Below are 23,926 nucleotides of genomic sequence, written 5' to 3' on the forward strand. Positions count from 1 at the left end.
TATTCCCGCGTCCATTTTCGCCCCAAATTGCGCGTCCGAAGAGCCTCTCCAGGGCCTAGCCATTAACAATGAAGAGAATGCTAGATTGAAACTCCAACCGCTGCCATCAACATCCGAAACGGCTCGCGTTCGCCTCAAATTGAATGACTTCGCCGCTCGAGGCTTAAAAATCGACGACTTTAAATAGGCTGCAGAGGCGACATATCTGGCGGAGGTCAAACGGGCAGAAAAGACGAGGCAGCGTTTTAATTCGCAAGCCAACCCTCCCCTCCGGCCACGCGCCGCGTCTCTTTTAAAATATCACTTTGAAACGGAAAAATGAAAAGGGGAAAGCGGAATGGGGCTCTGGCGAATCGGATCCTATTTTAAAAGAGACTGGGGGTGTCAGCCACCTCCCGAAAATCGTTTGTTTGTGTCCCGGGGAACCTTTCGTTTCGAATTATTTCACTCGGCGCGTTTTCGAGTTTTGAATGGAAACATTTTTGCCTTCTAGCTTTTTAAAAAGTGGGGGTTGTGGGTGGTTGCTTTCGCGTCTGATTCGAACGAAAAATTGCGCGCTTTTCGTGGATACATACATAAAGGGACGAAGGGAAGGGCTCGCCGCTTTCCAGAGCTTCTAATGATTCCTCGCTCGCATCCTCGGGTTAAATCTACACTTCATTCCGCCGGGAATTTTAACAACGAGCGGCGCGCCAGCTTTTCCATTTGACGGAAAGAGATTCTCCTCCTGATGGAGTTATCCGCGCATTTCGCCCTGCTGATTTTAAAAGGGCTGGCTGCGGATGGAGGACAATAGGTGGCGCTCTTTAAAATGTCCACTTTTCACGACCTCCGCCGCTCCCTTCAGTCGATTGTTTCAGCCACGTCCTTAGGCTTTATTGTCGTTGTGAGCTGCAAACCGCAAGTTTCGAGAGTGTCTCTCTCTTCGTAGACGGGGGGGGGTGTCATTTCCAATCAAATCTAGTTTAACGGATACTTTTCTCATTCTTCTCTTTATAAAGAAAGCGCCTGTAACGAGCGGACTTATATTCTCGCTTCGGGATAACGAGGAAGACGCCTGTCGAAACAAACTGACGTTTTTGGCTCCCTCTCTCGAACGGGTTTTCGAAATTCTTAACAACCGAAGGCTACGGTCACTTTTGGATGTAAAGAGAAACTGAGTTGGCCTTCACTTTTTCCCCTTTGTCTCTGTCTCGAAGCCAGAGGACGCTTCCAACTCCGCGAAAGACTATTCCTTTCGCGTAACCGAGAACACGTTTCTGGGGGTTTATACCACGGAAAATCTGTCATTGACGTTAGTTTTAATCACCCTTTAATTAACGTCTATATCCTCTTTGCCTGTGTGCATTAAAGGATCTCGAAGGGCCCCAAAGCCAAAAGAGTGACTCCGTTCGTCGCAATAATGAGACTCGCTACAATCCGCGTCCCGAAGCGCGAAAGTGATTTTTATAACCTCGTTGAAAATTGTAACGCTTCCATTGACCTGATTTCCTTGATCGTTAATCCCTTCGTCAGCGTAGCCCGTGGCATCTAAATATTTTAGAAACCTTTTAGGCTACAGTTTTAGGTCAAATTTCAAAGACAGACTAGTCGCTATTAGTATGTAATTATTCACCACTGCCCAGTGCTAAACTACCCCCCAATTAGTGAAACGGGAGAAAGAGTTTTCTTTTTTTTCAAAATTAAGCTGAGCTTTACCGTTTATGCAAACGAGAGGCGAAAGAGAGACGGTACAGGGCCTAATTTCCTTAATTGTTGGGGACTATTTTGCGAGTTATTCGAAGGTGGTTCTACGTGACTTGGGCGTATTCCCGAGGATGACACGAGAACCCCGCCCCTTGCACTTCCCCCTCCCGACTTTCTTCGCCCCTTCTCCCGCTATTATATTAAAATTGATTCTGTAATTACGCTAAAATTACCGCCTTTATGGCTGGAAATCTGGCTTTAGTCGAATTCGATTTATGGGTAAAAACTTAAGTGTATAGTATTGACCCGCAAAAATTTATCATTGGAATAAAGCTTCTTGAAACTTTTCACAGAGTGACGTCATTAGAGAAAATAAATGACAACCCCTTAGCGAGACGCTGTCAAAGGCTACGCGTGAGACCCCAAAGTGAGCGGATTGAAAACGACAACATGGCTGGCTATGGAGCTTAGATCGCGAATCGCTGTCAGTTAAATTCTTTTTCAATGTAAGGTATATTTAAAATTGACCTACTAGCTCCTGTAGAAGTGTATCACACGCGCTACAGCGCTGTTCGTAGGGAAAATAATTTACAGGGGTTGGGTATACTAACGCCATCTATAGGTTGCGATTGTAGAAGAGATACTTGGAACTATGAAATTTAATTTACACATATTTATAATATTTCAATCGCGTGATCTTTTGTTACCCCACCAGACAATGATCTGGTTCCTCGATTTGAAGCGAAGCGATTCATGGTTCCTCTTTACCGACTCAAACGACGAAATATTGGTTATCGAACTAGGCCTATTAAAGTTAACCGTTTTTAATATAAGTTTGATGATAACAAGATCCAAGGAGCTGTGTCGTAAATTTTAAAATAAAAATTAGAACAGTGGTGGTGGTAAGCGATGTATAAAACTTAAGCCCCATTAGTATTTTCTAAATCTGGCCGTTAATACATTCCTTAGAGATTATCTACATAGGCTTTCGCTTCTTTTAAATTTTTTTCACCCAATACTGAAATTTGGGACTCTTTTCAAATTTTCAAGTTGGTTATGGTCCACCTTGCCTATACCAGTGGCGCGATAACTGCTAAGAACGTCAATTAGCTTGGGTGTTTTTAAGTACAAAAAATTTGGCTAGATCAGATTTAACAAATAAAATATTCCACGCACGCTGATACTTTTCTTTAATGATATAAGTGATATTCGTTTGGTTCATTGTCGGCTCCCTGAATAAACCGAAATTTATTATAACCTTTCCTGTCATTGGAATCGTTCTAAAACACCGTTAAACAAACTCTATAGTTAATTTTTATTTTATGTCGATATCTTTTTCTAACGATTGGGATTTCTCTTTGAAGACCCACCAAACTTTCCATTAATCGAAGATGCCAAAGATGGAATGATTCTTCACGCCGGTGATCAACATAAGCTCCTCTGCGCCACTTCCGGCGGAAATCCCGCGGCCAATTTGCGATGGTTCAAAGGCGATACACCCGTAAGTTAAAATGCATTTTACACTCGCGTAAAGTTCGGGGTGAAATTTACTCAACCGAGAAGAAAAACTAAGCAACCATTCCACAATGCCATCTCGGCTATTCAACCATATCTACGTTTGAGATAGATAAATATTCCAGTCTTTGATTGAAGTTTGGTATATGCATAATGCAAGATCAGGTTATCTTAACCCCCGGGAGTTATATCTGTTCCCCGATCCCTGGTTTTGCATTACCGCTCCGTTGCAGGGACTAGAAGATAACTCGCAATGCAGGGAAAACTTCGATCAACTCGATTTTGAATGTTACAGAAACGTTGCGTTATTTCTCTCGCTTGGAAAACCTCATTGAATGCTAATGCAAAATTTTGCCATTTGATTTGGTACCTTTCCCTTTTTTCTTCGGTTTTAACTCGAATAAAAAGCCACCAGCCGTAGGAATATAAGAAATAGAGGATAGCGCTTTTAATAAAACTCAAAAGGTAATAATTCGGGAAGATATCTCTTATGGGATTTAATATAAAAAACTTGTACCTCAATGAAGTAGCGCGATTTGAGTTTTTAAAAGTATGGTCTTCTCAATAATAACGTCTTATATTTATTTCGGATGAATATGATATTCGCTACCTTTAGCGTTGCAAAAATGTGTAAGACAACATAGCAAAAGTACCTAACGAGATTTTTCTTTATTATTGTCAATTTCGACAATGATCATAGGACCATAGCGTCGCTAAGACCTGAATATTCTTAACAAGCTATTAAATTCCTTACGAACAATGATGACGATTATTTTTATGGATCAGCCTAGACTTACTGATATTTATAAATATTAAAATACCCTTACTTGGAAAAGTAAGGACACATTTTTGGTTTGTTATGTAAAATTGACTATTTTAAATTTATAACGATGTTTTTTACGAAGTGTATTTGTTAGTAGAATGTGTGTATCTCAAAAAAGAGACCCAATTTTAATGGTTGACGTGGTGAGATACTTTTTACGGAAGCTTAAATACTACACTTTGATCTTAGCTAAGCGAGACATTTAAAAACATTATTAATAGAAAAGCAACTATTTTAAAGGCGCCAATTAACAAAAAATTCTCATTTAGGCTAAATATACAAGTAATATAAGTAAGAATTAATGAAGTCATTCTTGAGTTGACGCGTTGATGTGTCTTTCCAACGTCTACAATACACCCGTGAATATTTTCATCCGAGTCACATTTCCGAAATCGCCAGCCAGCCCAAGCGTCGAGGTCACAATTTTCTTTCCCGTTTCTCCGCGTAGGTTTGCTTTGGCAACCTCTACGTTGCTCGAGTTCTCGCCAATTGTATCATCACCTCGACGTCTCCCATTTCCCCAACAACACGTAGATATATTCCGCGCGAAGGGAAATTTTCATCCTGCAGCGGGTGGCAGTCCCTCGGGGAGATTTCCAGGCGAAGGCGAAGATTGCGTGTGGTTAAAGAAAAGCACGATTCCTCCTCCTCGCGGGAAGGTTTCTTTGAATATTTCCCCCAAAATGGCAGCCATGCTTCGAAGGCGGGGAAACGGGTGATAACTCTCGTCATCCACTATAGAGATTATGACGTCACACTCGAGCTATCTTTGGAAAGCTGAACGAAACCAGCGCGCCTCGGGTCTGAGTTTATCAACGATGGCTTTTTGCCATCGACTCAATCAGCACGAATGTCGTTTGGTGCAACAGTCCCCGAGGCATTTTTAAAACCCGGGCTCGTGTTTTACGACTTCGGTTCTCTCGTAGAATGGCTTTTTCTACAAATATAATGTTTTGGCTTCTTAGAGGGAGATAACGTGACGTAGACGGAAGAAATCAGTATTTGACTTATCCTTACCTTTTAAATCGATATAAAAGCAGTCTATCGTGGGCTGGAGCTCTCAGTGGTTTCATACCTTCGTTAGAAGGAGATGTCTTATTGAGGAGTGCAATACGTGGACGTCGACCGCGGCAAAGTTTGTTAAGCGGGAGTTCTTTGCTGGATCCTGCAGAGTTCCAACGTTTATACAATCGATCTCCAGACGTGGATTAGGTCTCAATAACACTAGAACTTGGAAGTCGGATGTTACGACTTATATTTAGTACAATCGGTACAAACGTGGTAAACACGGTAAAATCCTATGGCAATAAATATTTCCCACATAATTAAAAGTGGAAGTTTATAATCTATTTTTACGAGATACCTTAAAAAGCTCGAGTCAGTTTTCAATGGTTCAATCTTATTTTCCCTCTAAAATAATTTATTATAATAATAATTCACACCACCACAACAGGCGAATAGATTGGTAAATTGTAAAAAAGAGCGCTTTTAGTATCCACATATCTAGCTAGTACGCACCCCTCGGGGGGGGGGGGCACTCGGGGGTATAAAAGAGTGTCATTATGTTGTCCGTGTTTATATAACCCGATTAGGATTCCTCCAGGACAGCGATGTCGCAACAGAATGATGGTTTCGCGGTGGCCAATCCTATTTACTTATAGGGTTGGCCAAAATCTCGGCGGAAGAAGTGGAGAGACAGAAATAAATGATCCTTTTTAAAGCGCCTTCCATATTTTCCGCCTCTAAAACGAGGTTTTTCCGTTTGCTTGGATCGTCATCCGAGCTCATCCCTTCGCTGGGGACATTCGCCGTTGCTAAAGGCCGACGTGTTCGTTCTCGCCCTTAAACGAGACCCCGAAGCGAGTCGGCTTTGGCTGAGGAACGATTTGTTGAGTCCAAAGCCGTATTCTCCTTATATCCAACGATTTGACTCGCTTGACATCGGAAAGACTCTTCGGGCTTCCGCGCGTTCGACGGATGCGTTCTTTTTGGGCGTCTGTTTCCGCGGTTCTACTCCCGAGAAATCGCTCGTTTTTCTTGGTTTGGCAAAAAGGGCAAGCGCCCCTCGTGGATACGTCGCCCCCGCCCCGAAGCGTCTGCGCTTGACAGCGGGGGGAAATGGGTCACATTTACGGAACTAATAGCCCCAAACATTGCTCCCTGGCCCTGGCGATGCCGCTTTATCCGTCTGGCGGGCGCGACCGATTCCACGCGTCCCCGCCAAATATGTATTCGGCCCGTTTTTCTATTAAAATCGTCTCTTTCCGAAATGGTTCTCCCTTAATGCGCCATTGCCATGTCTGCGGGACATTCGATTCGCGGGATTTGGTTGGACTTGGTGGCTGCAACATTTCTGTACCAGCTTTTTACGGTCAAAGAATTTTGTATATCTGTTACGTCAATAAACAAGATCCCTCGGCAAAATATTTACGCATTGTGTATTTCCGTTATATTTTATAAGCGTTAGTAACGTAATAAAAATAAGAATGACACTCGAGTAATTTTTTTAGTACATCCTCTCTTCGCAGTAATGGTAAAAGACAGCGCTATCGACTTTGCTTTTTACATTTGAGGTCAAAGCCTTGTGAGTTTTGAAGCCTTGTGAGTTTACAATCGCTTTCAAAATGTCATTGTAAATAATAATTACTTTGAATTATTACGTTAATTACCTTGAGTTTATAAACATCAAGATACATTTTATTATCACAATCGGATATGTTGAATTTAAATTTAACTGACATTCAAGGATTACTTATTTTTCCCATTAAGGGTTTACTAATTTTTATAATAATTTGTCAGTGGCTAATAAATGGGGCAGTAAACAATGCACGAACAAGGGTGCGGGTGTCATTCTTATATTTCGCACGTTACTTATGGTATTAAACTGAACTTTCAGTTGGAAACTCCAGTTCAAGTCGACCGGGGTAAAGTCAACAGCGAATTGCGTATCAAACTAGACGAGAGCGATAACAACGCCACCTTTCGATGCGAAGCGACGAACGCGGCCACTTCCAGACCTCTATCGGCGAATCACACTTTACGAGTTTATTGTAAGTTTTATTCATCTTGTTTTATTCGACCTGTTAGAAGTCTTTAAACACTGTCTTCCGAGGAAGTAAGAAATATCCAAAAAAAAAGTAAAATAGACATTGAATATATATGAAATATTTTGCCTTTAGTTCAAAAACCTTTTACCCATTTCCCAGAAGAACTTTTCAACGGATAATGAAATTTAATTGAATTAGTTTGCACGAATGACATTTTGCAAAGAAATTAGTAGAAAATGGAATTTTCCGACGTTTTCGGGTGCACTCAAAAGTTAGCAAGCGCTTAAGTTTAGAACGAATTTGGCCTTGGAAAGTGAACTGTAAAGTTCACTCTAGGTTTTAAAGGGAGCCGATTTTTGGATAACTCTTTCATTGTTTTTGTTTAAAAATAACAAATATGGGTGAAATTTTCAAAAACGCAGTATTTGTTAATTTTATTGACAGCTTTGTGAGAGGTTGGTTTGGGTCCGTTTATTTTGTTAAATTGGCCAAAAGGTACAATTTATCCCTCATTTTTGGAGAATATATCGTCTAAAAATAATGATTTTATATTCGTCATACCTCATTCCTTTAATTTTATTTAAATTTACCTTCTTAACGATGGAGATCTGTATTTTAAAGTTGAATTTTTATTCGTCTTTGATAAACTAAACATTCGCCAAGATATTTATTGAGCCATTATAACTCCGATTTTGAGAACCGTAATGCAGTTTCACAGAGGAAATCTGTTGTTAGTCAATTAACCCAGCTTTCATACTTTATCTGGAAGAGCGCGATGAGAAACCTATGGTATCACTCAATCAATGATGTTAATTTGCAGTCCCACCAGCCTCCGTCAGTATTCGAACGAGCCCAAAGTCTCCAAAATCCGGAGAAGCGGTAAGCCGTTTTGCACTTGTTTATTTTGCCGCACTGAGTAAATGTAGAACGTTCCAATAGCCTTCCTATTGACTTATCTAAAGGCTTATTTTAACCTAGCGTCGCGTGTCTTTTTGGATATTATATATGGGGCAGGTAACCATCATTTGCGAATCGACCAGCAGTCATCCCGAAAGCGTCATTCAGTGGTGGAAGGACGGAGAAGCTTTGATTGGTCAACACGACGTAGTGGCCGATGGTCAGCACGGTGGAAAGTCCACGCGTAGCCTTTATCACCTGAACGTGACGGACGCGGATGATAAATCGGTCATCACTTGCAGGGCGACCAATCTAGTTCTGCAAAGGAGTGTCCACGATTCGGTGATCTTGTCCGTGCAATGTGAGTACCTTTTACAAAATTATCAACAGTTAAAAAAATTATCATTCCATTAAAAATATTCGCATATTTGCATTCATTTGACTTTATTAATAGTATATCCTCTATTGTGTACTAGGTGATTTTTTGTTGTTTTTTATATAAATGTTTTGAGCCAATTCAGTTTGCTGAACATTCAAAATTATGTTAACTTATGAAATTTAAGAAATCAAAACTATTTTAAACATCAGAGGGAGAGTAAAAATTAATTTTCTAGAGTAATAAGCGCGACTCTAACCTCATTGTGTTACCATAAAGGAATCACAAAACAATTTAAAACTATAATTAAATGCAAAAAGTAATTAAAATAGCTATAATTGAAAACATATAATAAAGAGATTTTGAAGTCACGCATCGAAACAAAAATAGAAACTTTACCCCAAAAACCAAACTAACGACGTGTTTAGCGAGAGAGAGAATAGAGCATCGTTTATTAATTTTTCCCTTTCGGACTTATTGGGCGTGGCATTTCCGGCGATTCGAATACCATCTCAGTCAAGCCAGATTTCTTAATTCCGCAATCGACGTCGGTTCAGTTTCTGGAAGGAGACTCCGCCCTGATCAACGCCACGGCGAGAGGAAACCCCAAAGTGCTCTCGTACGTCTGGATCAAAGACGGCATTCACGTTCTGACCGAGGACGCCCGCTTCGACCCGGCGAAATCCTGGGGCCATTTTCTGATGCCCCGAGGACCCGTCTTGGAGTTCAAGACCGTCAACCGATCTCACGCTGGCGAGTTCACCTGCGAAGCATCCAACACCGTCGGATCTTCCAGAGTCAAAATCATCGTCGCCGTTCTCTGTAAGTTTATTTCGACTTTTCTGAGCCGAGTTCAGAATTCTTTTCGAGAAGCCGTTTGAAGTTGACAAGGGGTCAAAAAGAAAAAAAAACCGAGGATGTTCTTACCTCTTTCTTCGGCCGAACAACGCTCGACTCCTTTGACGTAAAATTTTCCCATTTCCGGTTTATTTCTTTCACCTCTTTCCCCTCGAGACTGGGGATATTAGAATTTTCAGCCTGAACTATATTTCTCAAAGGGCTGCTCTTTTTCTCTCGCGTTTCACAATTTCCAAAAAAAATTTCCAAAAAATGTTGCCTCCGCGATTTTTCTTGAAATAGAATCAAATATTAGTTGGAGATTGTAAATTGAAAATTAACTTTTTCAGAATGAGGCTCACGCCATATTTTTGGTCATTTCCGGCTTAAACGTCAGTAGTTTCATCAGTGAATTGTACCGGAAGTATACAAAATATCACACGGGAAAAATATATCTAGGATGCATAATTGAAACTCGCGTCTCTTAGTGCTTCCAACAGCCAACTGATTAAGATCGTAAATCTCTGATATCTGATAATAATCATTTAGTCAAATCAGGTTTACGCTTTCTATTCCCTTCCTGATAATATCTGAACATAAATGCTGATACTTGATATCTGATCTATTTTATTTAATACATCGGTTCAGATAACGAAACTGTGAATGGAGAATCTGTCCACCACATCAGTCAGTATTGGACGTTATTATCTCCGAACGATATTAATCTTCCGAATTTTTTTGGAAAATTCAAGTGAATAAAATAAGCAGAATAGACGGATGATTTCTGCTTCCAGAGATATTGTATATACTTCCGGTTTTCCTGATAAGAAACAGAACAGTAGGCTCCCTTTGCGAATAGTCCCTTTAATGTGTGACGGTGACTTATATTTGTCGAGTATGTTGAGAAAACGTGTTCGGTTCATTTTTGATAGTAAATTTATGTAATTTATGGATTAAATTCAGTTCTCAGGTATGTTAGACGAAGCGAGAGTTGATTTACATCGACATTGTCTCGGGGAGTAGAGCCAAGAAGTAATATGGCTAATGGAGTCTATTTTTCTTTGTCGCGGCTACGTGACTGCGGATCAATCTGAGGCTATATATCTATAGTGGCTCGGCGACTCTTTCTTCTGTTTAGGAATCCGGTCTTCTTCAACGCCGTCGGTAACCGAGTATTTGCTATCTTTCTCAGACCCAGCCGGCATCTCCAACTTGACCTATTCGGTGCACGTCTCCGAGTCCCAGGACGCGGTTTTCGAATGCCGGGCCTCGGCCAACCCGATGACGACGGACCTTTTCGAGTGGCAAAGCTCGGACGGTGGCGTCCTGCCCAGAGTGGACAGCGCCGGCAACAACAGCAACAACAATAAAATGGAAGTCCTAACTCATCCAGGAGGCTACTCCACTTTCAGCGTCAGGAACGTGACCCGTCAGGACGCCGGCATCTACTTCTGCTCCGTCTACAACGGATTGGGCGAGAAGGAGAAGAAACCGGTTTCTCTCTACGTCAAATGTAAGACCCTTTATTGTCTTTCCGGCTCTTCTTTTTTACTACCCGCGCTCCGATTCGGCCATTTTGTAAGCGCCACCACGTCCGTCCTCCATCAAGGGTTCCAATTACGAGTTCTCCGTCTCCGCCATTTTTATACGAGTCTTTCAGGTACCCGGAAAACAATTTTCCTACTTGACTAATCAAAACGAATGCTTAAAATATTTCTATGGCTAATTATACATATCTTTGCCAAAATGGATGAAAAATATTGGTTACTATCGCGCTATTCAGTTGGCGGAAATTAGTCGCTTATTCCATGGTACACAGATCACCTTTTAGAGAAAAAACTAAACTATTAAAATAAACATAAGTATGACCCTTCCTATTATCCCGACTTTATTTTTTAATTGATAGTCTGATTCAGCAATGACCATATAAATCATTTCGTGTTTAAAAATTAAGAACTCTCCGCGAACCATTTCTCTTTCGAAGTGTCACTAAACCAACAGTGCCCGAGAAATCGCCACCAACCTTTGGCTTATTGTAAACGGAAAGGCTTTTAACAAAAAAAAATAACTTTTGCTGTATCAAACTTATTATAAATTATTGAATCAGAACATAAAATTAACTGTTTCTGAAGAAAGTAATTTTCCAACTTGAGAACCGAACGCGTTTTTTCAAGAGATGTCGGGTTCAATGAAAACTCTTAACCACTTCTCCCACGTTGATTTCGTAAGTAATCTCCCTGCTGGTTAGAGAGGAGATCTAAGGTGTTTTTCCCCGAGGCCATCGGTTCCCCTTATCATAGAACTAAATGAAGTTAGCGGAAGTAGTTAATGTTGGGTCACGTGGATTCAAGGGCAATTTTACTCGGCCATCGGTAATTAGCCGCACAAGTCACTAGTTGACTGATGTCTGTGCGATTTTTTGGGTATTAGCTAAGCGGATTATGATTATTTAAACTGTGGGAATTGTTTCCACAAAGAGGGTAGTGTTTTTCTGGTTTTCTCTTCGGAAACATTCGCGATAGACTATAAATAACCGAAATCGTGTCATTCTTAAGAAAATTATGTTACTTATTATAGAAATTTTTATTATTGATTATAATAATTGATTATAATTAAAATAGTTTCTTTATTTGGCCAAATTACTCTGCTCGATTATAGTCCGACGCCGATGAAAAATGATCAGCGGCGGCGCGCTGAGACGTGCTGACAAATGTTATTCTGCGGCGTTAGGGTAATATATTCAGCGGCGGGGGCTTAAGAATTAAATTTGAGTTTAATAATATTAAAAATTTAAAAATAATAAACAAAAGAACTAGTATCTAACGCGTGCCTTCTTTATTCTAAAAGTAGTTACCAGTGCTACTGTTTCCATGCCTTACCAATAACGTTTGAGACTTAAATACTTAAAACTAGAAATTAATTGGGAAAAAGGAACAGATCAAAAATAATAACGGCGCACCGAGAAAATATCGGCGGCGGCGGCGTGGCAGAGCATCGCAAAATACATATTTCGGCAGCACTCATTCACAACTTCATTTTACATTTAGTACGTCGTAAGCTATCACTAACTTTCTAAATATCTAGCTCAATGTGAGCTTAATCAAATGACCCCTCAACAAGAGGACCAGGATTTTTGGAAATACTTCGAACACAGTGTGTAAGTGAATATTGAATTGAAGGGAACAAATTATATCAAAAAAATATTTATAATTTTCTTAAATAAATCTCACAATACAATATCACAAAACTTTACAATACTTCAGTTCATATTCTCACTACACTTATGGAACCAAAATCTCATTTTAAATTTAGAACCAAAATCTCACTCAAGTTTTAAAATAAAAATCTCACTTTTCGTTAGAAACAAGAGTCTCACATTTCGTTAGGAAGCAAAATTTTATACTATTCGTTACTTTTGTGGGGAAATATCACTTTACGTTTGGAAAAAATCTCACTTAACTTTTGGAACGAAAGCTCGTTCCCAAATGTTTGGGCTGTTTTTTTGGCATTTCTGAAGCTTTTTTCCGGCGTTTAAAATGTTTGGTCCAATAGTAAAAAAATATAACTTTTCAAAATTTTTCATCAGAGTATTTATAGTACCCTTATACTTTGTCTTTTAATTTTCATTTGCAAAATAAACAAATAATTTGCATCTAGTGTATCGTAAAACAGGAACAATTGCGATTAAAAAACGATATTGAATGATTTACGCGTAAACCGTCATTTAAAGTTGAAAAATACGCTTGAAGCCCCATTTTAGGAATAGTTTAGAACCTCAAAATTTAGTCGAGCGGCAACGGGCAGAAAGAGTTGTTTTTGTTGGTTTACCTCCCAACTGCAGTCGCGGAGTTCCGGGAGTTGTAAATTAAATTAATCTCGGGTCAGTGGGCTATTTTCAAAAATTCCTTTTTAGGAAAAACAAAGCTAGAGGCGGCGTGGAGGGTTCGTTAATAAGGGAGTGAGGGCTGAGCCCAGCACACGTCCCTCCGATACCATCCGATCGATCAACGTGGGGGGCCAAAGCGTCCGTTCATCGGGAATTTGGACGGTCCAACGAGCTTTTCTGGCCCAACAGAGCAAGCGACCGCTGCTAGTGGCCCAACTTTTCTCTTTTCAACCATTCCAAACACGAATTCTCCTCGTCTGCTCGCTCTCCGCTTTTCAAATATATGTTTTTAAATAAGAAGAATCTTTCCTTTCGGTTTTCCTTCACAATTCCGGAGTTACTAATGCGGTCTATTTTCAACGTTAGCGCTTCCAACGGTCATCTGATCAGGTAATTCAGGCCATTCTTCTAAGATATCTGAAAATAATCCATTGGTAAGATCACGCGTATCTTTTACATTCTGCTAACTAAACGATCTGATCTCAAAATGTACCCGAGATAGCCTATCTGAACTTATCTGCTATATCTCAACAGGTTTGGTTAGATGAACGGTCATTTGATTTATACAGTTTAAAGAAAAATCATATTTTCAAAATTTATCAAACTAAATAGTAAAGAAATTAAAAAAAAATAATAAATCTAAAATTGATATCTGTAAGGCACCTTAAGTCTAACATCAAATGTACTCTGCGTGCGTACCTTTTTAAATATAATGTATCGTATTTTAAACGCATGGGCAGTTGAACTCCTAATTGTGTGACTGCATTACCCATGCGCACTTTTCGAAACGCAATGGAAATCGGACGTGTGAAAGGAGAGTTTTCTAAACGCTAGAACCGTTGCGAGAGCGAAATGAGGCAAATCGTTTCAGAGGGTACGTGTGAACGTGGCTTTATTATCTAAGAGTAATTTGATATTTTTTAATTATTTCCTCGGTTTACTGTTATTTGACAATCGGTGAAAAGCGCAATATTTCCGGCCGAGGCACAGATAACGGTGTGTTCGAGTATAATCGTAATGGTACGCCAGAGCTTTTCTTTCATTAGCTAGTGAGCGAAATATTAATTCGATCGAGTAGCTTTCTTCTCAGTAAAAACGACCGAACCCACGCTCCTCCATTTCCTCGCAAACTAGCCTATTTTCTTCTGACCAAAATGTTGAAGGAAAGCTAAGACCCTTAATGCTTTTCAATATCATTGATTTTGGGCATATTCTAAAGAAAGAGTTCCCAAAAAAATGAATGAGGAAGATATATATTGAACAAGGCGCAAGGCGAATGGTTGGTTACACGATCCAATTAACACATGGCACAGAGCGTGCGTCACGCGCCTTTGTTTAAAAGAAGAGAGAAACCCCCTTAATGTTGTGTAGTGCCATCTTCCGTATTGTCGGGATAAAAATCTTCATCATTAATTTTATTTACGTGAGTTAGTCTAGATTACTACCGCTTGATAGGATTAAAAAAATTTATTTTAATTTAATTATTTCTTATTAACTGCCAAAAATTACTTAAAATTAACGAGACACAATTAGATGGAATTAAAGCCAATTGGCTTAAATTATCGGAGTTATTGAAAGTAACAGATGCCATTGAAACATTGGGTATCATCTGTTGTATGTGATCAAACAGCATTAAAAGTTTGACCGAAATTGGCTTAAATCTACGGCAGTCATCGCTTACTTGAAGCAGTTGTTATCCGCCATTTTCCAAAATGTTGTCACCAATACAAAACTCGTCAGTGAAATAGATTTAAACCTAAAACGTTTATTGCCTTAGGGATTTTATTGTAGTGACGACGGATATCAACGACCAACATTTGGTTTCATGTGAGGTCAGTGACCAGCGAACACAAAAATTTACGTCTGTAACCTTTTGATTACTAAATAACAGCAAAATACCCACCCACTCACTATTTCGGCCAATTGCAGACAATAGAATAAATTAATGGAAATGAAAAATTCCTAAGTTCCAGATAGTGTTTGGATGAATGAGCATTCGAGACCATTATTCCTTCTCCTTATTTCAATTGAAGTTGATGGAATCTCCTTCCCAGAAAATAATGTGGCCCCTTTCACTTCCCGTAAGCGCCCATTTAAATTAAATTCCGGCATCTATTCATTTCCCTTTAAATTTCAAACGAAGCTAGAATTTTTTCCTATCTGATAAAATAAATTAATAAATGACAAAGAGAGTTTTAAAACTTTTAATTCCCACCACTTTTTGCTTTTGCGGTATTCGATGTAGTTTTTATGTTTTATTCTTTGGACTATATAGTTGATAGATTAATGAAACATCTTCCAGGGAGGCTTTCCTTTAAAAATCAAATCTGACAAAAAAATAATGATCTGTCAAAAATGGAAATGCGCGTGTGCGGAAGAAGCTGTTATCGAAATATCAAACTATCGATAAAGTATTGGTCAAATTCAAAACCGTGGCAGTCTGTTATGCCGACGTGAGTGATTTTAATGAAATGCTTCGATATACAGTCCACGGTACCAATTTAAGTCTTGGGCACCAAAATTTACAGGTATTTAGTTTATGATTTGACTAAACTACCGGATATAGCGTAACATACTGCGACTACTTAAATCAATCGATAGTATGAAATTTCCGACATGCTCATTGCCATTTTTGAAGGATCGAGATTTTTTTATTTTTTTAATTTTTGAGAATAAACCTTTCTGAATGGGAACTTTGGATGACCACAGCCAGCAGAGTAGCAAACTCGTAGCTTCTGGGGTCCTGCCCGCGGAGTAGGGACAATCCTTAAGCTATATAATTAACTAAGGCAAAATAATAGAACAGTTGCCTAAGCCGCATACAGAGGGAGTGGAGATAAAATAACCCCTACTCAGAGGGCGTGGCTTCAACTTCCCCAACACTGAAACCAAAATCTCAACCCGATCGCTACTCCTTCTCCTTCACTACTTAAATCCTCCAAGATGCGACCACCTTTTAGAATGGAAGTTTGGAATTGTTATAAGTTTTTTAATAAATTACTTAATAAATATATATTATGATTGGTTTATATTTTATTTTAACCAATATCAAAATCAAATGCATCCGGTTTTCTTTGATGTTGTTGGATTCTAAACTGAAACGTGTATTTCTCGCTCAGTTGCTCCCAAAATAAGGGTCAACGTCGAAGGTCTGAGCGTGGCGGCTGATTTGGGCGAGACAGCGGCCTTAAGTTGCGTCTCTGAAGGGTTCCCAGCCGTCAAATTCTACTGGTACCACGACGAGAAGCTCATCAACGGAACCACGCAACTCAGCAAGTACGCCCTGCAGCTCCTTCAGCTGAAGAACGCCACTTGGGAGAGTGTCCTTTACGTCAGCGCCGTCGACAAAGAAGACCTCGGCTACTACATCTGCGTCGCCCAGAACGAGCTCGGCGAACACAGGGAACAAATTCACCTGCGACAAAAAGGTATTTACCTCTCGTATACAGCACCTTCTATTTCTATAGTAATATCAGAAGTATATAATGTTTTACCAGAAAAGAATTCATCAGCCGATCTTTCTAAAGTTACGCAACCACGGCGTCCCTTCGTGAGATCCCCGGAATAAAAAATATTACAATAATTCGTTATTGAGTTTGTTAAACTATTATTTATAAACGAGAAAATACCACAACGAATTGTAACTTTTTAATCTTACAACTTGAGCTAGAGTAATACAGGCGATGAAATTTACAGGAAATAAGCGACTATTGAAAACTGCTTTGAGCCGGATTAGTTACATGTTTCATTTTAATGACGTTAGTTGCGCGCTTCAATTTTTAAAGATCATATATTATAATCTTCATAACAAAAATCGCGATAATTTTACAAATTCTGTCATCAAAGTAACGTAAATGAGCCGTAGTTATATAAATCTCTATTTCACGTACAAGAACCATTTTCTTTGTGGATGGTATAAACGTTTTGCCAAAGTGAACTTGCCTCTGCTCTCTCGTGAGCAATACAAAAAGATTATTAGCCTATGGGTCAGTTATGGCATAAGCATAAAATTATATTCAGATTTAGTCAAATAATCACTGATATCGATGTGTGAATTGACGTAGAATTGACCTGAAAATAAGCATATCCGAATAATCATAATTTTATGATTGTGGGAAACTCGTCAGAGGTAGAAAAAGGAGTTCAGAGGAGGCATTGATGAGGTACAAATTGGAAACAGAATTATTGACATTCCTTAATGTTCAAGGCCACTCGTGTTTCCATGCAAAGAAAATACTTTCGGGACAGTTTGCATAATTCCGGTTCATTTACTTTGGCCGTTGTCAGTTAATTTTTTCAATTATTGAAACCATCGCAGGGAAACCGGACGTGCCGACGGAAGTGAAATTAATGAACGTCACCCACAAAAGCGCCATCATCCATTGGACACCGGGATTCGCCGGTGGTCTCCAACAATATTTCCGGGTTCGATACCGTCAGTTTTCAGCCAAAGATTTCATTTATCGAGACGTTTTTCCGGCCAATGTCTCCTTTTACGTCGTCAACGATTTGCTTCCGGAAACCAAGTACGTCTTTTGGGTGATGGCCAGGAATGCTCTGGGAGACAGCGACTATTCCAAAGAAGAAATTATCACAGAAACTCTCGGTAAGCGTTTTAAACACCCACTTTCATTCTCTTAACAAAAATGACTAATTGGTAAGAGCCTCTCTCCTTAACCTTAAAATAAATAAATTTCTTTAAAAAATATTAATTGATGAACCAAATTCTATAAAATGGCTATTAAACCCTAAACTAATTGATAATTAAGGTTCGGTTTATGTTATGTGACGTAACATTTACTTGATCTACCTCCCCCTGGAAAATAAAATAATACCATGCCCCTAACTGCGTAATATTATATGTGAACCGACCCTTAAATAATGTCAGAAATGATTTTTATTCTAATAATAAAACATATATCCTCATCCCGCCATAAAGTTTGCAAGGTGCGATTTGTGAATCAGTCTATACTTTAAAAACTGAAAATTTTAAAAATGGAGCTCAATCCCAGATTTTGCATTGTTATAAAAGTTACGATAAAAAAAACGAAAACATTTAAGTTTATATTATTAAAGGAAGAATAAGCCGATCAGAGAAGGTCAAGCCTCCGTCAACACTCACTAGTGGCCAGGGGCGTATTAACCATTAGGCAAAGTAGGCACGTGCCTAGGGCGCCATTTTTCTAGGGGCGCCAAACCTCTGATAAAGCCCCACGGTCCATGTACTTGGCTTTCCCCTACTAAAAATAACGCTGAAAAGGTTTGGGGAAACTAAAATATATTTATTTATTTATTAAAAACCGATACGCCCCTCCTTAGCTGACCAATGACAGGGGGCGCCTAATTTTTCTGTGCCTAAAGGCGCCGAAAGGGTTAATCCGCCCTTGCTAGTGGCGCGTAGTCGAAAATTGCAATTTATCATCCTGCTACAAGGTGTATAGAAATATCGTTGTGATATATACTTTGCAGCAGGATCTTTAACAACGTTCTTAACTGTTGCGTCACTTGTGAGTGCTCATGGAAGCTTTACCTCTCCATCTATGGTTACTCTCCCTTTATAGGCCAATTTAGGCGAGATAAAACGTTCTTAATAGCATTGACCGGAAATCTATATTTTGCGTTTGATAATATTTGAATACTGAATATTTTCGGTTGTATGAAAACAAAGCTTTAACCAACATGTACAAAACGTGTAAATGCCCCTAACCCTAAAGCAATTACTGTTATTTTGACATTTGAGCTAAATTTTTGGTTCTCAGAGGCTCCGCTATCCAAAAACGGCTATTACCCGAAGGAAGTGGACAAGAAAAGCAACGACATTTCGTGGACTACTTTGAGCGCCATTTCGTCCGTCGGCGTCTTCCTTCTGCTGCTGAATGTGGCCCTCGTCATTTGTTTCATCAAAAGGAAAAGAGCCCGACAAAGAGCCAAAGGTAAAGATGCCAACACCCAAATACCACGCTTTAAGAATCGCCATTAGTCTGTAAATATGCTCCGAAAGTGTGCCAGCCGAAATAAATACTGATAGCACCGTGGGCGTGACGAACGAGTGACGTAATTCCCAAAAGATAATCGCTTCTAGCGGAAAAAGTAGCGTCTTTAAACAAAGTGCGTCTAGGCATGGTCACCACGTTGTTACTATGACGTATTAGGCCTAACGACTTAACTTAACGTTGTCCATAATTTTTTGTTATTTTGTGTTCCACTAATTAACCATTTGGGTGGTTATCAAACTTATAATCCCATCCCTCTACCAGGAATAAAGTGCGTAATAACCCGTTCTAAAGTGGTTAGCACTTTCGCCTCGCAGCAAGAGGAGCCGGGTTCGATCCCAGCTTGTGGCACTGGGTGAAAACTTGGAACAACTCCTTCTGCGTTGAGTTTGCAAGTTCTCTCCCCACTGGTTTAAGGGGTTTTGCCCCGAGCTCTTCGGTTTCCCCTTCCACAAAAACTTGTGGAGGTTAACGGTAATAGTTAGTGTAGGGAGCTGTTGGCTCGATCACGTGGCATGCAGGGCTTGCCACCACCCTCCTACGCAGTGTAACCCGGCCACCTGAATTAAAGGCTTCAAAAGTCACTTGATGACTTAGGCCTAAGGTGGTGCCTTGGGTATTTGCCAAGCTGATTATTATTATTATTATTAAGTACGAGTATATCACGTTTTTCAAAGATGGCCGATTCTTGTGTCATGCGCAACGCGGTTATTCCCTTTTATAGCCAGTTTATTCAATTGACTAAAAAGTAAATTGCCTTCGAAACGTCTCTAGTATAAGTTAGTGTAAAATTCTACAAATGGTTGTCAGCAAAAATTCAACACGTGAGCTGACACACTTAACGTATAATAATTATAAATTTGATAGTATGGTCCTTTAACGAAATCTTGTAATATCGATAAGCAGATAAAGAAGCCTCTACTAGGAAGGAAACCAGCGATTCAGCGGCCATGTACACGCCCAATAAATACCACGAAACCATCAACGGCGAGGCATTGTTCCCTTTGGCCGAGAAACCCGCCATCAGAACCGGATCCTCAGAAGCGCCCTTGGAAGAGGTCTGTGATTTCCATTTTTATCGCACTAAGAGCCTTTAAATTAAATTTTATTGAATCTTTAGAACGGAAGGAAACACAAGAAAATGAACGGAAATCTTCCTTCGAAAATGAACGCCCAATGCATAGGTAGGCCGCATTTCAGTTCCTCCTGGTTTTGTGCGTAGTTTGAATACTTTTAGCAGACACTGGTGACACCCAGTGACATAAACAATCAGCAAGTGCTGGTTACTACGCTCGCTTACCCATTGAAAATCTAAAATAATATGAATACAAGTCGGTGAAGACCGTAATATTACCTCTCCTCGGTGCAATTGTATTAGAGTTTCAAACCTCCTGCGCTGAATGAAATAATTGAGCCGCAACAACCAAGTTCAATTTATTCAAAATATTCTAAACTACATAGTAGCAGTGAAAACATAATACAAGTAAACTCACCATTACAACAAAAATAAAAAAATAAAAATATATAATACCTCAATCGATAAGGTTTAAGAACCAAAAATTAACAATAGAAAAATATACAGTACCCCAATCGATAGTTTCCGAACCAAAATAACCAATAGAATTTTTTTTTTGATAACCTAATCGGTCAGGCTTCAGAGTCAAAATAACCAATTGGAAAAATATAATAACGCAATCAAGCAACAAATAATTTCAAATTCAAATACTTGGAAACCAAGCCATTTTAAGTACATAAAAACACCTTACCATTAATAATACAAGGCATACAAAGCCACTTGACTGAATATAATTGTGAAATAAATTTAAATTGAATTCGACTAAACGACACCTCAAACCAGTATCACTACATTAATGAAATTATATCATAAATTTTAAATCGAATAGAAAACCAATAAAATCAAGACGTACTCAACTGGACCGGTCCGTCACAAATGAACTATTTCGCGGAAGAAACAAAATCCCTTTTAAAAAAATTAATAGATAATAATATACGGCTGAAAAAAACCCAATAATACTTATGAATAAATATTAAATCAAAACGTTATCTCGATCATTAAACAAAGGTCAACAAAAGTACAAAAAGGCCCTTCCTTAGCCTGGAATTCAGCAACTTAAACATTACCGTATTGCCCCGCGGTAAGATATCCGCATTGTAACAAAGAGACCCGGGTTCGATTCCTGGTTATGATAGTATTTTACATTAACAAAGTTAATTAATTATAAGTTTAATATATACATCATATATCTATAAAATGTTATAAAATAAATTGACGTTATTAACTTCATAACAGCATAAAGGACTTTTGCCAAAGCTGTTTTTAAGCGCACAGTGAATAACTGTATCCGTTTATTTCGTTTAGAAATTCCTACAGTACCAAAGATAACCGGTTCCTCTTCAAACCACAAACAAGAAAATTTTCCGGATGTCATCAAAATTCGTCGACGAAGCTTGAAGGTAATTATATACTTAGAAATAGACTTTGTTTCCCGAAAAAAACATGAAAGTCTCCATTTCTGCCATTGCGCTTCACTTTATCCGCCATTAGCAGTCTCTACACAGAGATTGCACTTGGGAATTTGTGGCTTTTGCTCACCGTTTTGAGCATAAAGAGTGGAAAGTTTTTTTAGATTCTAATTATGTAGATATTATTGGGAACCACAACTGATTTATCGTTTAACTTCTCTAGAAAGACCATTTTATGCAATTAAATAACGATATCTCAGGGTTTTATTTATATTTTATATTTTATTTTATTTTTAAAAATATTCTAATCACGTACTTCAGCTGAGCTATACACAAAAAATCAACATTGTAGAGTCTGGTTATTTAGAATATACCAAATTCAATGGTACTTTTCTTACCGCCTGCTAATAAGCGACAGCGTTGCCACTCAGGTTTTGTTAAAAATGGTGGCGTTTACATTTTGGAGCGAAACAAAGTCTATATTAGTGGGTGTTAAATAAACCCGTTCTCCTTTTCCCGTTCGAAGGACAACGGAGAGGTCACTTTGAAAGAAACGCAGCAGTCTCGTGACCAAGATTTTCCACCAGGCGACCCGTCGGGGGAGGCTGCTGTCAGCGAATACGCGTTAGACGCGCCGCCCGTTCAACTTAACACGCTGGACAGGAAGAGGAAGCAGCAAAGACATTCCACGGACGACGGCCGAGTTGCGGCTGACCTGATGGTGCACGCGCCTGAGGCAGGTTCGGGGCCCCCCAGTTCCCACCCAGTGCACCCTGGGCCTCATTCCGGTCTTCCAAACCATCAGAGCAGGCTTTCCACCGGAAGCACCATCATCGGGCGAATCGGAAGCCACGCGGTTTAGCGAGGCGACGCGACAAAAACACTCGATTTTCAACCCGCGCCCGTAGCCAAATTTTGAAGCGGATCTTTCCAGTAACACAATTGGTGCGTTTTAGTTAACCAATTATTGAAACTATACGAACCCAAAAAAAAAACAAAAATGCAAAGATAGTCGTGAAACGGGGTTCAAAAATATATGTCAGTCGAAATATATTGTGTTTCTAGATGGTATTTTTGTCAGCTCGCGACCCCAAAGTAGGGGGTTATGGAAAAGGTCATTTCTACGAATTGACCCACGTGAAACATTTAGCGCGATATGGGTGTCGGACGGTGTGTCGCGATGGTGAGGTGTGTGGACACGAAACTTACAAAACTCTGTTGTTGCGGTTTTAAAGGAATATATTTTGATACTTCGTTTATTTCTTACCAAAAAACGAGAAAAATTTCGCGCGATACCGAGAAAGTTTTCGTCAAACTTTCGTACATAACTATTTGCGAAAAAAATAATATTTGTAATGCTCAATAAATATAATACTTAATATGACGGCATCTAAATTGATTACTGTCCAAGCGCAAACAAGGTTGATAAGTAACACCAATTTAGGTACTTTATTTTAGAGGAGTTAGGTTTTGTGGAAATGCGATTTACTGTATAATTTAAAGGCCTAGACACCAAAAAATCTAGACAAGTAAGTACATAATATACACTCCAAAAAAGGTTGGGTCAATATGGAAAGGACATGTCTAGCCCAGCTCGTCTAAGCATTACCCAAAATTTGAGTGACATAAAATTGATCGTCCAGTTCAAATTCTGTAACATCATTTGATAATATTTCCCGTTCAAATTTATAAGACTCCTCCTATTTCTCAATATTTTACAAAAACATAAAGCCACTAGCTACTAGCCAAATATCTTGAATCTTCTTGACTGGTAAATCTTTTTTCTTTACTTGGAAATTTCTTTTTGTTTATAATAATTGAAGCTATTCTGTTACGGAAATAATTTAGTAAATAACTAGTATTTAATTAATCTTTAAGCCTATAAGAAGCTAAGCCTAATATCAAGGGGCCAACATTTGAACGTTTTATCTGTAGACTAAACCACATGGCTTATCCTTTACAAAATAGATAATTAAAACTTAAAATTAATCAAACTTGAGTTATTATCTTTCACTTGGCAAAATAAAGGTTACATATTAGTTAAAAATATTAATGTGGCTATGCGTTGATATTTCTGGAAATTTGCATAAATATGGCCTTATCGCCGTTTACTTCGGTCAAAATGAAAATGTACATAGAAATTACCAAATGCTGGGATACAACATAGCATAACTCAACCGTGAGCAGAGCTGCCAGCTTAATATGCTGATTTGTGACCCGCACTTTCCTCAGGGGTCTATTTATTTAACTTACCTTAGGTTTTGCTTTGGGTATTAGCCTAGCTGATTATTTTTTTAAAGATAAAGAAATAGGCAACTGCAGTTACCAAACTTTTGGGTTAGTTTATGTAAATTTTTACTTTAAAATTGGGCAAATTTGGGA

General features: G+C 39.0%; 1 protein-coding gene across 1 annotated transcript in view; it reads left to right on the forward strand.

Annotated features, from left to right (window-relative positions):
* Positions 1-22,814, forward strand: part of LOC149931646 (nephrin-like) — a 158,087-nt gene extending 135,273 nt beyond the window's left edge. The window contains exons 11-23 of the mRNA XM_090156541.1: positions 3,051-3,187; positions 6,921-7,074; positions 7,892-7,950; positions 8,086-8,329; positions 8,861-9,166; positions 10,374-10,694; positions 16,187-16,495; positions 17,386-17,673; positions 18,827-19,000; positions 19,967-20,118; positions 20,181-20,244; positions 21,441-21,535; positions 22,071-22,814. Coding sequence (XP_090012667.1) covers positions 3,051-3,187; positions 6,921-7,074; positions 7,892-7,950; positions 8,086-8,329; positions 8,861-9,166; positions 10,374-10,694; positions 16,187-16,495; positions 17,386-17,673; positions 18,827-19,000; positions 19,967-20,118; positions 20,181-20,244; positions 21,441-21,535; positions 22,071-22,406 — 2,639 coding nt within the window. The 3' untranslated portion in view covers positions 22,407-22,814. The remainder of the gene's footprint in view (positions 1-3,050; positions 3,188-6,920; positions 7,075-7,891; positions 7,951-8,085; positions 8,330-8,860; positions 9,167-10,373; positions 10,695-16,186; positions 16,496-17,385; positions 17,674-18,826; positions 19,001-19,966; positions 20,119-20,180; positions 20,245-21,440; positions 21,536-22,070) is intronic.
* Positions 22,815-23,926: the final 1,112 nt, after the last annotated feature.

This window comes from Leiobunum rupestre, chromosome 8, assembly GCF_980474605.1.
Source record: "Leiobunum rupestre chromosome 8, qqLeiRupe1.1.hap1, whole genome shotgun sequence".
NCBI lineage: Eukaryota > Metazoa > Arthropoda > Arachnida > Opiliones > Sclerosomatidae > Leiobunum > Leiobunum rupestre.